Source organism: Elephas maximus, chromosome 4 (genome assembly GCF_024166365.1).
Source record: "Elephas maximus indicus isolate mEleMax1 chromosome 4, mEleMax1 primary haplotype, whole genome shotgun sequence".
Taxonomy (NCBI): domain Eukaryota; kingdom Metazoa; phylum Chordata; class Mammalia; order Proboscidea; family Elephantidae; genus Elephas; species Elephas maximus.
Window position 1 is genome coordinate 160430357 of NC_064822.1, and position 15948 is coordinate 160446304.

Sequence of the window (15948 nt, forward strand, 5' to 3'; positions counted from 1 at the left end):
ATTTAATATAAATATACTTATTAACATTATTTACAATGCTAATTATTTATAAAGGATCTATTTCTATATGGACAATAAGAAACAGACTTATCACTTTAAAAAATGTTTCTAGAAATACATCATAAATCATTTAAAGAAACAACAGTATTTCAAGATTGTGTTCTTTCATGCCATAGGAACCCATATAAAAAACTGCCCCCCTTCATCTCTTCCCCTGTACCCAAAAAAGGAGCTTTTTGAAAATTTCTTACCTTAAAAAAAAATCCTACTAGAAAGTATTTGTCTCTTTTCTTAAAAGGGGAAAAGTCAGATAAGATTTTTTGTTTAGAAAATGACTAAAAGTATCATAAGCTCCAGGATAATGTTTGTGTATTGCAGGCACTTTTTTCTTGAAAATCAGAAGCAACTGTATTGAGCAAATATAAGTGTCCACTTCATGCAAGGCACTCTGCCCTGGGCTGTAGAGGAATCTCCAATGAACAAGATACAGTTTCGGTTCTCAAGGGCAGAATGTGACAAGCACCATAAGAAAGTGTTTATGAACGAAGAGCCACGGGAGCACTGAGGAAGGAGACACTGGATCTACTCTGGAGGAACAGGGGAGAGAAGGCTAGGATCAACTGTCACAGAGGAGGCTTTCAAGTTGGGCACTCTTGGGAAAAGTGAGAATAAAGAAAACACTGTGAACAGAGAAGGGATGGATTAGGGTTGGCTGCAGGGTATGATACCTGAGGAAAAGTAATATATAAAGGTGAGACATGGTTTGGGGCGAACTGTAATAGAATTTGCATTCCATGCCAAGCCACCTGGAAGCCACTGAAGGTTGTAATAAAAAAATATATATAATAATAGCAGGAGATAAAACTAGATTATAGCTATGCTGTAGAAAGATAGCTCTGGCAGTGCTGAAAATGGGACCACATAAAGAAGGTATTGAGGTAAGAAGAAAAGTTACTGTAATCATTGGGAAGTAGTAACAGGGACTTGAGTCAGGGCCTATGCAGTAACAATAAAAGGGCAAAAAGTAAAAGGGCAAGGAGGATGGAAAGGATACAAGGATAACTGCAAAGAGCCTTGTTGAGACTTGGAGACAGATCCCAGAGCCCAGAATGATGCCTTTCCATTATGGGTGAAAATAAAAGAAGGAGATTTGAATGGGAAGGTGAGTTGAGATTTAGTCCTATAAAATTTAAAATGCTTGAGAAGGACTCGTGTAGCTATCCAACCCACCTGTTGCCGTCGAGTCAATTCCGACTCATAGTGACACTCTAGGACACATAGAGTTTCCCAGGAGAGCCTGGTAGATTCAAACTGTCAACCTTTTGGTTAGCAGCCATAGCACTTAACCACTACGCCACCAGGGTTTCCAGCTATCTAACAGGTAGTTGCAAATGTGGCCTTGTAGGATGGTGAAGAGTATAGGTTTAAGATCTAAGTAATAATGAGGGCATTTTGGGGCTGTTTGAGTTTTAATGACAAGACTTCTGTCCTCACTTTCTTCTACTTAAAGTGGGGGGAAGTGAGAATAAAGAAGAAAACAGTAAGAACAGAAAAGGATGGGTGAGGATTAGCTGGAGGGTATGATACCTGAGGAAAAGGGTTAAGATACCTGAGGAAATACTTAATATTTTCTCTTAAAAAGCACAGGGTAGTTACTATGAAAGAAACTGCTACATTAAATACAGTATCTGCTTTCAATTCTCTGGAAATCTCAGTAATTATATTTCACTACAATGGATCTCAAACTTTCCAAAAATTTAGCACAATGAAAGTATGCATTCAAGACATATCATATACTGATATTTACATTTTAACTAAATAACCAAATAGCAGGCTTTCCCCGTTTCCAGATATATTCTACCACCCATATAAACTTGGCTAACAAAATTATACTTTAAAGCTGTCATGCTCACTGTTATGGATTGAATTGTCCCCCCCTCCCCCGGCCAAAAAAAAGTGTATCAGTTTGACTTGATCATGATTCCCAGTATTGTGTGACTGTCTACCATTTTGTCATCTGATGTGATTTTCCTGTGTTGTAAATCCTACCTGTATGATTTTAGTGAGGCAGGATTAGAAGCAGTTATGTTAATGAGGCAGGACTCAATCTACAAGATTAAGTGGTGTTTTAAGTCAGTCTCTTTTGAGATACAAAAGAGAAGGTGGGGGGACACCTCATACCAACAAGAAACAAGAGCCAGGAAAATAGCGTTGTCCTTTGGACCCAATGCCCCTGCATGGAGAAGGTCTGAGACCAGGGGAAGATTGATGACAAGGACCTTCCTCCAGAGCTAACAGAGGAATGCCTTCCCCTGGAGCTGGCACCCTGAATTCGAACTTCTAGCCTCCTTCACTGTGACAGAATAAATTTTCTTTGTTAAGGCCAACCACTTGTATGTCTGTTATGGTATCACTAGATAACTAAGACGCTCACTTAGTTGTTATATTACAGCGTTATATGAGTTAAGGGTTGGTCTGATGGTCTCATTTAAAGAAATGCTTCTAAATAATCAAGATTTTGACTGAAGAAGAGAGAATGAGCAGTGGTGGTTCCTCTATCTTGGGCAGCCAGAAGACAATAGCAGGATACTGGGTATATTAGGGAACACAGGCGAAGAGGACAGAGAGAGGTTCAGAAATGTGCGATGATGCCAAAGAGAACCTTTCTCATTTTTCCTAGGACTCTGGTGGGTCTTCTACATCTACAGCTGCTACAGCTAAAAAAGGAGCACTGGTTGGGGATAAGCACAAAAAAATGCCAGCCTTAATCTAGTTCAACCTGGTGTTCCTTGTGTAGGTTACTCTAAGCATCCATTTCAGCTTAGCTTTATAACTGCTCTCTCATGAGTAAAAGGGGATACTTGTAAAAGAATTTGATGGAAGCACATCGATTAATGTACTAAATACAGTATTCCTAGGATTAAGGTACTGGTTATACTTTCCATTTACAGAATGCAGCACATATTTTTTTTTCTCTGAAGTGTTAGCTATCAAGAGATTGATCAGTTTTAGTAAGTTATAAATGATTGATAAGGGGAGAAGTGTAATAATATTCCACATTTAAAACCTCTTTATTGGAGAAGAGGGCTATATGTTATAATTCTCAAAACCCTCCCAAGGGGCTAAGCTAAGAGCTAGTACAATCACATATGTGTTTCATATATAATTAAAGAGAATTACTAGAGGTTTCTTCTCTCTCAGTTTAAATTTAGAACTGGTTCTTGATTCAGCCAGTTGTTAGAAGATGAAATAGCCTGAATATTTTTTGAAAGTCTGAGGTTTAAGTCAAACCTTAGTCAGAAAGTAGAGAGCTCAAAGGGATGGGGAAGAATCCCAAATAACTTGTTGTGCCAAATGCTAGACCCACTGAATCAGAAAGAAATCATTTATGAGGTGTAACCTTAGTCTCCAAAAAGGAATCATTAAAAATTGCAGGGATATTACCCCTGCATAAATAAGGATGGAAGCTTTATTTATGCTATCTTGAATAAGTCAGCTGCAAGATATTTGTTTACCTACTTTAACAAAAGACTTAGGGGACAGCAGGTGACATTGTGTGTGATGTTGGAACAGGTGATTCCATGGCAAGAAACAGCCAGAAAAACTACAGCAGCAAACTCTAGATCTAGTAGGCACTCTGGTGCTACAGCAAACAGCATTCAAAAGGTTTCTGAAAGGCACTCAAGAATTCCCCTGGCCATCATAGGTATCACACTGATTTAGAAAACCTTTTATATAGAACTGTAAAGGAAAATTCTTGTACCCCTTAGTGAAATACTGAATGGGTAACCTTGCCTTTTTAGTTTATATTTAGTTTAAACTCGTTCAATAATAGTATAAACATCAGGAATGACTTTAATCATAGTGTTCATTCATTTTTCTTCTGCCAACCAATAATTTTATGTACAAGATAGTTCATCTGTTAAACAATAAGTGCACCAGAACTATGAATATAAATCTTTCCTAATGAGGTACACCGTAAGCTGATTAAAGTATTACAGAATTTTTTTTTAATTACCAGGGAGGACATATCACAAAATGGTATAAAAATATTTTAAGAAATGAATACTATACAATTTCAGTTAATACTGGCAAAGAATTTGTGCTTTTCTGATATAGTAATTCCAGTTCATTTTTAAAATCACAATCTATTATAGGAAGTGTAACATTTTTTTAAGGTACAAATACCACCATTGACCTGGGCTCAGAACTCTTACTCACAATTGCAGGGAACATTGTTGACATAATGCTTGCCATATATATTTTTTAAAATAATACATTTATGTTTGTGTTGAGCTTGGTGGCTTTAAAAGCCCATATTGTTGTTTCTGTTGTTATGTGTCATTGAGTTGATTTTGTGACAAAGTACCACTGCCTCATACAGTTTTCTAGGCTGTAATCTTTACAGGAGCAGGTAGCCAGGTCTTTCTCCCACAGAGCCTTTTGGTTAGCAGCCGAATGCTTAACCGTTACTACCAGGGCTCTTTTTTTTAAAAGCCCACAGAGTTCTTTTTGTTCCTCTGCACATGAAAACATCCTCATTCCTACTCACAATACAGTTAAAAATACATTCAGTTTCTAGCCCTTTGCTATAATTCCTTGATGATACAACATTAACTCTGGCCAAGAGAGGTACATAAAAGTAGAAAAGCTTCAGATAATTTACTGGAATTTCATTTCACAGTCACTGAGGTAGAAGATGGTCATGCATTTTTCCATTAAAAGATACAAAAATTCATCTAGTTTACTGTACTGATTCAAAGACATGCATTTTTTTCATCAATAGTTTCATAATATTCATCATTTTTGAACCAAGCACTGCATGGAAATTTGCCCTGTGATATGTGCTTTTTACTTACAAAGATTTACCACTGGTGAGAATGTTACAATGTAAGGTAGAAAAAACAGTGTGTACTGTGTCACAAATAGTTAATACAGTATACGATATGAAAATAAGTTTTCTGGTATCCAAAGAAAAAGTACTTTAGAATTCAGTGTGAGTCTCAGAAATAATTCTGACCATTAAGTAAACATCAAAATTTTAATAAATAACATAGATGGAACAATAAACATTTTAAAAAATTACCTTATACCTAACAAAATAATTTCTTATACTGGACAGTTTGGCTGGATTTATCTTGGCAATGTTTCATTTTATAAAATTTTTGTACTGCATTTACTCCATTCTGATGAAATTCCACCTATTTGGAATCACAGAAGAGATGAAACTGATACTGCTACAATATTGTGCCTTCCTGGAATGCTTCTATCCACCTATTGATAAGAGAAATGGGTTAGATTTGTAAAATCCAATTGTCGAATATATATGAAGACAAAAGAGATAATAGCTGGGCCTGTGGTTACAGTTACCCTAACAGCATATTTAAGATCCTTCCTACAACAAACTAGAATTCTGTAGGTAATTTGGTCCACCACCACATGAAAAGTATGTCTTTTATTTCTGTGAGGAATAAGAAAGGGGCTATTTCATGTAAAAACTCTATGAAGTCCTGATGCTCCCATTTAATTGGTTTTTGGAAGTGGATATATAGGAACATTAGCTTCGGTTCTTGTCTCCTCCTCTTAACTCTATCCACTAGAGTATACTACTAGGGCATCCCTAGTTCAGACCTATTCCAATATTTTCAAATAAAGGCAATTTGGCATCTAGTCCACTCCCAGTTGATCAAACATTTTGCATGCAATAAAAAAGCTTCTCAAAGTTTCATAGAAGCCTTTTCAAAATTCTTTCTTCTCAAAATAAAGTTTTATCCAACAATATGTTGTTGTTGTCAGGTGCCGCCAAGTCAATTCTGACTCATAGTCACCCTATGTACTACGGAATAAAACAGAAGTCCCTAGTAATGTTATTGATTCCTTTTGAAATTTAACTTTCATATTTTTATATTCTAAAAGTAATATATGTTCACTGCTGAAAATTTATAAAATGTTAACATTTTGATATATATTCTTCTAGGATTTATCACCTCATATTCTCCTACTCCCCAGGTGTGTACATTTTTTTAAAAAAACAGCATCAACTGAACTAATTTTTTTCTTTTCTTACTGAAATATAATTTCTTACAATAATATTTTATATAAAGAAAAGAGTCCTAGAGACTATGAATATTTGAAATCACTCAGTTAATTAGCAATATCAGCTTATAACAGATTCAGCTCAAATTTCAGCCTAAATTTCAAGGGTAGAATTTTCAAAAAGTTTAATTTTAAATACAAATGTTATGTAAGTTGTACCATTAAAAAAAAAAAAAAAAATTTAAAAAAGCCCAGTGACTGAAAATATTCAGAAATCATATATTTGGAGTGAAAATATTTGGAAATCATGATAAAGGTTTTAATATCCAGAATATATAAAGAATCCTACAAGTCAACAACAGAGAGACGAAGTACCCAATTAAAAAATGGGCAAAGAACTTGAATGGACATTTCTCCAAAAGAGATATAGAATGGCCAATAAGTACATGAAAAGATGCTCGACATCATTAGTGATTCGTGAATTGCAAATCAAAACCACAATGAGATACTACTTCACACCCATTAGGGTGATTATCATCAGAAGAATGGAAAATAACAAGTGTTGGTGAGGATATGGAAAAATTGGAACCCTCAAACATTGCTGGTGGATATTTAAGATGGTGCAGCCACTGTGGAAACAGTTTGGCAGTTCCTCAAAAAGTTACACACAGTAATATCATATAACCTAGCAATTCCACTCCTAGGTATAGGCACTGAGGAACAGAGTTTTTAATTCTCAAGGAATCCAGATTTCTGGATTTCGTGGAGGTTGAGGTGACCACCCAAGCTATTGTTCTGAAATGATCTTTGAACCCCAAGATTTGAGAAAACTGGTCTTCTGAAAGTCACTTTTAAGTCAAATAATAAAACCCATTGCTGTTGAGTCAATTCCAACTCATAGTGACCCTACAGGACAGAGTAGAAGTGTCCCATAGAATTTCCAAGGAGCAGCTGGTGGATTCAAACTGCTGACCGTTTATTGTTAGCAGCTTGAGCTCTTAACCAGTGTGCCACCAGGGGTCCAAGACAAACAACAGTCCAGCTTAATTAATAAAAGAACATTTTGCTTTGGACAGTGTGCTCATTTACAGAATTACCCATGTGCAGTTTCAATAACAGAAACTCAAAAGGTCAGACTAGAGCTATGTTTTAGGGTAAATCAGCAATTATTTGAAGTGTTCTTCAAGGAAATACTGCATGTCCAGGATTATGTAAACACCATTATGGCCCTGTTTCCATGGCAATGTGTAACTACTAGCAATAAGCTAGAGTATAAAAACTCAAAACCAAACCCATTGCCATGGAGTCAATTCTGACTCATAGCGATTCTACAGGACACAGTAGAACAGCCCCACAGGGTTTCCAAGGAGCAGGTGGTGGATTCGAACTGCTGACCTTTTAGTTAGCAGCCAAGCTCTTAACCACTGCACCACCAAGGCTGGAGTATAAGAACCTGTAAAAGATTTTTCTTCTTTGGAACATTTTTGACATGCTAGTCAGAAATGTTGCCCCAATTTGCAAATTGTATATTAAATAAACTTCAGCCAATTTCTAATATTGGCTTAATATGATTTTTGTTTTAACAACCTGAAAGACTTGAAAGCAGGAATGCAAACATAGACTTGTACACCAATGTTCATTGCAGCATTATCCACAATAGCTGAAGGGTGGAAACAACCTAATCATCTACCGAAAGTTAAATGGATGAACAAAATGTGGTATAGCCATACGATGGAATATTATTCAGTCATAGAAAGGAATGAAGTTCTAATACATGTTACAACATGAATGAAGTCTGAAAACATTGTTAAGTGAAATGAGCCAGACGAAAAAGGAGAAATATTGATCCCACTTATATGAAATATCTAGGACAAATATATACAAAGTAGATTAGTGGTTACCAGGGATGGGTGGTAGAGGGGAATGGGAAATTATTGATTAATGGGTGTTAAGTTCCTGCTTGGGATGATGAAAAATTTTTGGAGGCAAATAGTGGTGATGGTTGCATAATATTGTGAATATAGTTAATGTCACTGAATAGTACACTTAAAAATGGTTGATTCCGTTAAGGCTGATGGAAAAGAACATATCACTGAACTGTACATGTGAAGATTATTGAAATGGTAAATGTTTTGTTAGCTTTATAATTACCACAATTAAAAAAGAATGGTTGAAAAGGCAAATTGTATGTTATATGTATATTTTACCACAGTAAAAAAAAGGTGAGGGTTCATTGACAATATGGATCATATGGACTTAGCCAGAAACCATAAAGACGTTTCACTGTGTCTTATGTCTAACTTTTTAATTTAGCTATCGTTTAGCAGTTTCATTAAATAAACGATTTGCTATACAGGTTAAAAGAAGAAAAGTCCCCAAATTGCTATATTTGCACATTTTAATAGCATCATGTGTTAAAAAAAAAAAAAAAAGCAACTGCCTGATATTAATAATCTCAAAGAGCAATTTATAGATAAATTCCAAATTATAAGTAAGCTGATTTCCTTTATCCAACTACATTCATTTCTATTTTAAAGGCATTTCTGACTTGTCAACTTAATGACATAAGCTAAAGATGATGTATTTTGAAAAGCAACAATTTTATCAGTTTGATGATGAATATAATACAGATGAAAATTAAGAGAAAGATAACATCTGCCAGAATCTTAGGTCAATTATTATTTTGTCCAAGTAATTTTTACAGAAAAAGTTAAGTGACATAACTGAAAAGTATTCTTCAGTACCTCCAGAGTATTTATTTGGAGGAGCAACTATATTCTGCTGAATATTCTAACACACACTTAAAAAAAAAAAACCTTACAGAGTATAATATTGTACCTGGTTGATATTCAGGAATATAGGCAATTCTGATGTGTTAATTCTAACTGCCTTAAGAAACTGCAAACTTAGCTTATTTACAGCAGTCCTTTTTATCTACATGCAAAATAACAAATTTTTCTACATTTTAACTCCATTGAGAAAACATGTACAGCTCTTGCTGAAACAAAAATGCCTATTTTGTAAGGCCAAAATAGAAATCAAATGAAAAAGAATGAATGGAACTGTTTTGTTCAGAAAGGACATCGACCCCCACAGAGATATGCACCTCTATGTTAAGCAATCCCATGACGTCTAAATAAATATTCTTGGAATTTTGAAGAGACCACTCAGCCTTTACCATCTAAAATGACATCCATTTCCTTCTGCTCAGGCAGCAACATGGGAGCCTCTTAATATGTTTGACCTTTTTGCCAAAGAAGTAAGTTAGCAAGCAGCTGTTTAAGCTCCTGCTGTTCCATGGCACAATTGAATCACTGGACTGCCAAAGTCCTGGAATGTTTCAAGGGAAGATCCTTACCCTCATTGAAGAAGGTCAAATACCTCAGTTCTCCTTCCTTTCAGCAGAGCGGTATCATGCTGCTTCCTCTGAGGTTATGCGTAGACAAACTCCTGGAAAAGACTGCCTGTTTTCTTTTCCCCTCTGCCTCCTGAAGATATTCCAGACACCCTTGCCGTGTTTTTAAAACAAATCTTCTCAAGAGTTTGAATAATATGTTAAATCTTTCTATATTGGAATTCTGATTTAAATTCTGAGTTGCCCCCATACCTTAACATAGGTCATTTTTAAATCAACCATGTAAAGGAATCTCATGTATAGAAGAAAATATTTCTAAGTTACTTACTTCTGAGCTGAGTGAGCATCTTCTGCTTTGAATACATAAAATAACATGTTTTTGTGCAGTAACTGAAACACTTTAGACTCTGAATTCTCATCTTTGACTTGAGTGACAGTGAATCCTAATAAAGGTTGACTTTCCAAAGCTGCCACATCCTAATGTAAAAATACACAAAATGAAGATGGGTTTTTAGATTGGGACAAAAGTCAGATTTGAGAATGCTTGATCTATGCAGGTATGTAGCTCTAATTTCCTAAAAAAAAAAATTCATATACATGCATATAAAATAATAAAAAACAATATTAATTTTTCATTTATTCAGCAATATTTATTGAGCCTCCCCCGCCCCCATCTACCCATGTGTCAGGCACTGTGCTAGATGGTTTGCAATGTGTTCACACTCACTGAATTTCTTATTTTTCACTATAACCCTGAGAGGCAGGTACTATATCACCTCCATTTCATGGATAGAGAAAATATAGCTCAAAAAGTAAGTAATTCACCCCAGGTTGTATAAAGAAAAAGCTTGGACCTGAGAGCAGTGGCTTTCACAGGATGCTGGAACACAGGGGGATGGGATAGCAGAAGTGGGTAGAATTACAGCAAACAGCCAGAAATTGTTTATAACCCAAACAGTGCCTATCTTATCTGTGCTTACGCCTGATCAATAGAATCTGGGGATCAAGGGAGTGCCACCCAAGAGAGCTTGATAAGAGAAAACCTTTGAGTTTTAATGAAGTAGTAAGTAATCACATAACAGCAAAAGTAGTAAAGTAGTTAGTAGTCACATAACAGCAAAAATACTTGCATTTTAATACTATGTAATATTAATACAGTTGAATAAGAGATCTCCAGGTACGAAGCAAGTCCACATGAAAAATAACAGCAGCAACAGCTCCCCCCTTCAAAAGCAAAGCAAAACAAAATATACACAAAACCAATGCATTTAAAAAATTGTCCTCTGATACTTTAAATTATTTCCAGTTGTCAGTACGAAACGAGATCCCAAAATCTTTAGATTTCAGGCCTTACCTCACTTGCAGCGTATGTATACAGCACTTTATTTTTTATGACAAACCACAAGTGTTTCCAAGGTTTTTTATTGCCCTTTGATCTGTACAAGTAGCCACTCATAGAAGAATCCTCTGTGTTTGCTGATACCTAGATAAGCAAGCCCAATACATAGCTTAGTGGTTTTCAGAAAAACAAGTTAAAATTAAAACATTTTTCATCATTAGGTACTGAAAGTAACAACCATAACAATAATGTAACGTTTCAGAATGAAATTTTATATTTTCAAAGTTGGCTACTATATAAACTGATGGTGCTATTATTTTTTATTATTAGTATGAACATAATAAACCCATCCGCTTAAGAGCAATCTTAGAATTTTACCTGGTTTAGCTGTGCTCGCAGGTATGAGGTTGTGTATGTGTTTCTCTGTGGGTTTTCGTTTGTGTTTTCTGGGTTGCCAGGCGAAGAAAATGAAAGAATTCCAAAGGCCCAAACAAAGGTTTTTTTTTTTTTTTTTTTAAAGCTATATATTTGGGGACTGTACATATTGTCCATTGCTCTACTTATTGGAGGGTGTTAGGGAAAATCATCTAAACCTTTATTCCTGAGAAAGCTTTTCAGACTTAAAAAAATCGTATCAATAGAATAGGTCATCAAACATTCTATTATTAATACATGTGATTTTAAGGATCAGCCTTTGATTGCTAAATTTTGATCTGAAAGAAAAGAAGTATAAGCGCTTGACTGCTAACTGAAAGGCTGGCAGTTCGAATCCACCAGCTGCTCTGCAGGAGAAAGATGTGGCTTGCATAAAGATCACACAGCCTTGGAAACACTAAGGGGCAGTACTTCTCTGTCCTATAGGGTCCTTATGAGTAGGAATCGACAGCAACAGGTTTTGTGTTTTGTTACATAAAAGGTTAAAAAAAATTGTCGCTACACAAAAACATAGTATGTTTCTAATGATTATGACCTGGTAATTGAAAAAAAATTTTTTTTTAATGTAGGGTACATACGTAGATAGAAAACAAACTTACTTTGACCCTTATAGCACTTAGCTAGATATTATAATTCTAAAATGTTTACTTAAAACTAATCAGTTTAATGCTTTAGAATAACACTTAGACTATGTCTCCAAACTGGGCTGCCCCCATACTGGAGAAATAGGGAAGGAAACATTTGTTAAGAATCTGCTATTAAAAAAAAAAAAAGAGCAGACTTACTGGTCTGACAGAGAATGAAGAAACCCAGAGAGTATGGCCCCCGGACACTCTCATAGCTCAGTAATGAAGTCACTCCTGAGGTTCACCCTTCAGCCAAAAATGAGACAGGCTCATAAAACAAAATGAGACTAAATGGGCACACCAGCCCAGGGGCAAGGACAAGAAGGCAGGAGGGGACACGAAAGCTGGTAATGGGGAACCCAAGTCGAGAAGGGGAGGGTGTTGATGTGTTGCCTTAGTAATTTGACAGACAGACTCTTCTAGTCACACTTTTGTATAATCCCTTCCTCTTAAGTGTGATCAGGACCTGTGACTTCCTTCTAGCCAACGGAATACGGTAAAGGTAATGGAATGTCACTCCCATGATTGTGTTGTTAGTTTCCATCGAGAAATCTCTGAGTCATGGCGACCCTTTGTTATATTAGATAAGACTCCACCTTGTTGCAGAATGGCTCTAGAGACTCTCTCCTTTGCTGGCTTTGAAGAAGTAAAGAGCCATGTTGAGAAGCCATGTGCAAGGAGCTGTGTGCAGCCTCTAGGAGCTGAGGATGACTACTGCTAACCACCAGCAAGAAGCCAGCGTCCTCAGTCTTACAATTGAAAGGAAATGAATTCTACCAACACAAATGAGCTTGGAAGTAGACCCTTCCTCAGTCAAGCCTCCAGATGACAACTCAACACTAGCTGACACCTGGATTCCATCCCAGCAGAGGACCCAGCTAAGTCATCCCTCAATTTCTGATCAACACAAACTATGATACTAAATTTGTGTTGTTTTAAGATGCTAAGTTTGTGGTAATTTGTTATACAGAAAAGAAAACCAATACAAGTGGGCTCAATGGATTATAAAAGTATATGTTTAATCATTAATGTGTGGACTGTATTAATTTCTTATAAATTTCATAAAAAGGATTATATATTGTTTAATGGAAGCCTTAAGATCTGGCATTAAACTGGAAAGAAAAACTAAGTGCAAGTAGATTTGGATAAAGACATACATCCTTGTGTTTAAGACTATCAAGTAATTTTTAACAAAACAACTAGAATATTTACATTTAAATGAGATTTTGCTTAAAATATAGCTACCTTGGGATACTACAGATTTACATGTTACTTCCATCGATCAAAATGTTTTGTATATTCCTCTCTGGGAATATTTTAGAGAGTTTATTAGCCATACAAGATCAATCAGGAGACTGAGAGTCATGGATGGTCCTGTTATCTTTTTAAGAATAAAATTGGTGTTAACCAGCCTAATCACCTGATTCACAAAATTTTTGTTCCATGATTTCACTAAAACAAATCAAATCCAAATCAAAACACACAATCTGCTATTACTGAAAGTAATACTGAGAGTACTGAGGCTCTGGATATAATTCTAAAAGAGAGGAGTTTCTAAAAATGTTTTGAACATTACCAGAATAAAAACATAGCTTCCCAAGGAAAATACTTTGACCCTTATAGCACTTAGCTAGATACTATAATTCTAAAATGTTTACTTAAAACTAATCAGTTTAATGCTTTAGAATAACACTTAGACTATGTCTCCAAACTGGGCTGCCCCGATACCGGAGAAATCAGGAAGGAAACATTTGTTAAGAATCTGCGATTAAAAAAAAAAAAAAAAGAGCAGACTTACTGGTCTGACAGAGAATGAAGAAACCCCGAGAGTATGGCCCCCGGACACTCTCATAGCTCAGTAATGAAGTCACTCCTGAGATTCACCCTTCAGCCAAAAATGAGACAGGCCCATAAAACAAAATGAGACTAAATGGGCACACCAGCCCAGGGGCAAGGACAAGAAGGCAGGAAGGGACAGGAAAGCTGGTAATGGGGAACCCAAGTCGAGAAGGGGAGAGTGTTGACATGTTGTAGGGTTGGCAACCAATGTCACAAAACACTGTGTGTACTAATTGTTTAATGAGAAACTAGTTTGCTCTGTAAACCTTCATCTAAAGTACAATTAAAAAAAATTAAACAAGAACAACAAAAATCTGCTATAAGCTCAATCTGCCACTCTGTCACACTGTGGTGGCTTGCATGTTGCTGTGATGCTGGAAGTGAGCAGGGTCACCCATGGTGGACAGGTTTGAGCAGAGTTTCCAGACTAAGACAGACTATGAAGAGGGGCCTGGTGTCCTACTTCTAAAGAACAACCATAAGCTCAATATTTTCACATACAAAAAATTAGGCTCTGCCATACAAATTCCTGTCCCCTCCCCTCCCTCCTTCCCACTGTAGCCAGACTGATCTTTAAAAATGCAAATGTGAACGGGTCACTCTATTGTTAAAAACCCTCAATGGCTTCACAGCATCTTTAACAGGGTCTTCAGGAACCTATGTAAATCTGGTTCCTTCTACTTCTCAAAATACTGGTCGCCATTGAGTCTATTCTGACTCATGGTGACCCCATTCACATCTGTCAGAGTAGAATGTGCTCCATAGCGTTTTCAATGGGCAATTTTTCAGATGTACAATGCCAGACCTTTCTCAGGAGACGACTCTGGGTGGACTTGTACTTTCAACCTTTTGGTTAGCAGCTAAGTGCGTTAACAGTTTCCACTACCCAGGGACTACTACTTCTCGGTCCTGTAACAACACTGTATTCCTAAGGCTGCTTAAACAAATTACCACTAACTTGATGGGTAAAACAACACACATTTGTTGTCTTATAGTCAATACATCAGAAGTCCAACATGGGTCTCACTAGACTAAAATCAAGGTGTTGGAAGGGTACATTCCTTTCTGGAGGCTCTAGTAGAGAACCCATTTCCTTACTTTTTCCAGCTTCTAGAGTCCACCTGCTTTCCTCGACTCTTGACCCCCTCCTTCATTTTCAAAGCCAGCAATGTCATGCGAAGTCCTTCTCACGCTGCCATCTCTCTAGTTCTCACTTCCCATTCCTTCTTCCACTTCTAAGGACCTTTATGGTTGCCTTGGGTCCACTCATGTTATCTAGGATAATCTCCCTATTTTAAGGTCAGCTGATTAACAACCTTAATTCTCCTTTGCCATGTAACCTCACATATTCACAGGATTCAGGGACACAGACATTACTGGGGGGCCAATATTCTGCCTAAGACACCTAACATCTATTAAATATTTATTCTCAGTTGGGAAGTATATTCAACACTTACATGGATTATCTCATTTTTCCTACACAAGAACCCTCTGAAGCAGACACTGTTGTTACCCGCATTTTACAGATAAAGAAACTAAGCTAGACACAAAATGGCCAAGTGACTTGTTTATGGTTACAGACTCCCGGCAGTCTGACTGTAGAGGTGGGGCTCCTCATTCCCGCCCTGTCCTGATCTTCCTCCCCACGATTTGGCCTTCATTCACCTCCTGCCCATCTCAGTGCCTTTAAAAAAAACTACCTCCTCTGCTTGATCATCCTTCCCCACTGTTACGTCCTACTCATCCTCAACTCAAACATTACTTACTTCCTCAGGGAAATTTTCCCTGACCCCTCAAGACTAGATCAAATCCCTGTTCTTTCTCTTATTGCATTCATCATGATTTATAAGTAGTTTACTCATTTGTGAGTTAATTCTAATTCCCCAGTCTCTAAGCTCCAAGTGGACATATCTTTTTGCTCACTGTGGTGTCTTCAGTGTCCAGCACAGTACATGCATGGCATGCAGAGGTCACATAGTGATAGCTGAATGACATTCGCATTATCTCATCTTCCCAGTGTAACTGAAAAGGTGTAAAGCAATGACTCTCAAAATTTAGCACCCACCAGAATCACTTGTTAAAAGTTTCTGATTCTGCAGACCTTGAGTGGGACCTGAGAATGTGCATTCCTAATAAGTTCCCAGGTGGTGCTCATGCTGCTACTCTGGGGTCATGCTTTGGGAACTAGTGCAGTAAAGGAAGAAATGGCTACAGTCAGGAAGTAGAGGTCCGAAAGCTGAAGGCCTGTTTGTGTGGTTGGGGAAGGTGTATGAAATGGGATTAGAGTTAGGTTGAGTCTAGTCTAGACTGCAAAGAGT

At 36.8% G+C, this 15948-nt stretch overlaps 1 protein-coding gene across 1 annotated transcript in view; it reads right to left on the minus strand.

The window, feature by feature from the left end:
• Window positions 1-71: 71 nt before the first annotated feature.
• Window positions 72-15948, minus strand: part of FGD6 (FYVE, RhoGEF and PH domain containing 6) — a 142580-nt gene continuing 126703 nt past the window's right edge. The window contains exons 19-21 of the mRNA XM_049884083.1: window positions 10746-10874; window positions 9720-9868; window positions 72-5274 (exon numbers count right to left, since the gene is read on the minus strand). Coding sequence (XP_049740040.1) covers window positions 5238-5274; window positions 9720-9868; window positions 10746-10874 — 315 coding nt within the window. The 3' untranslated portion in view covers window positions 72-5237. The remainder of the gene's footprint in view (window positions 5275-9719; window positions 9869-10745; window positions 10875-15948) is intronic.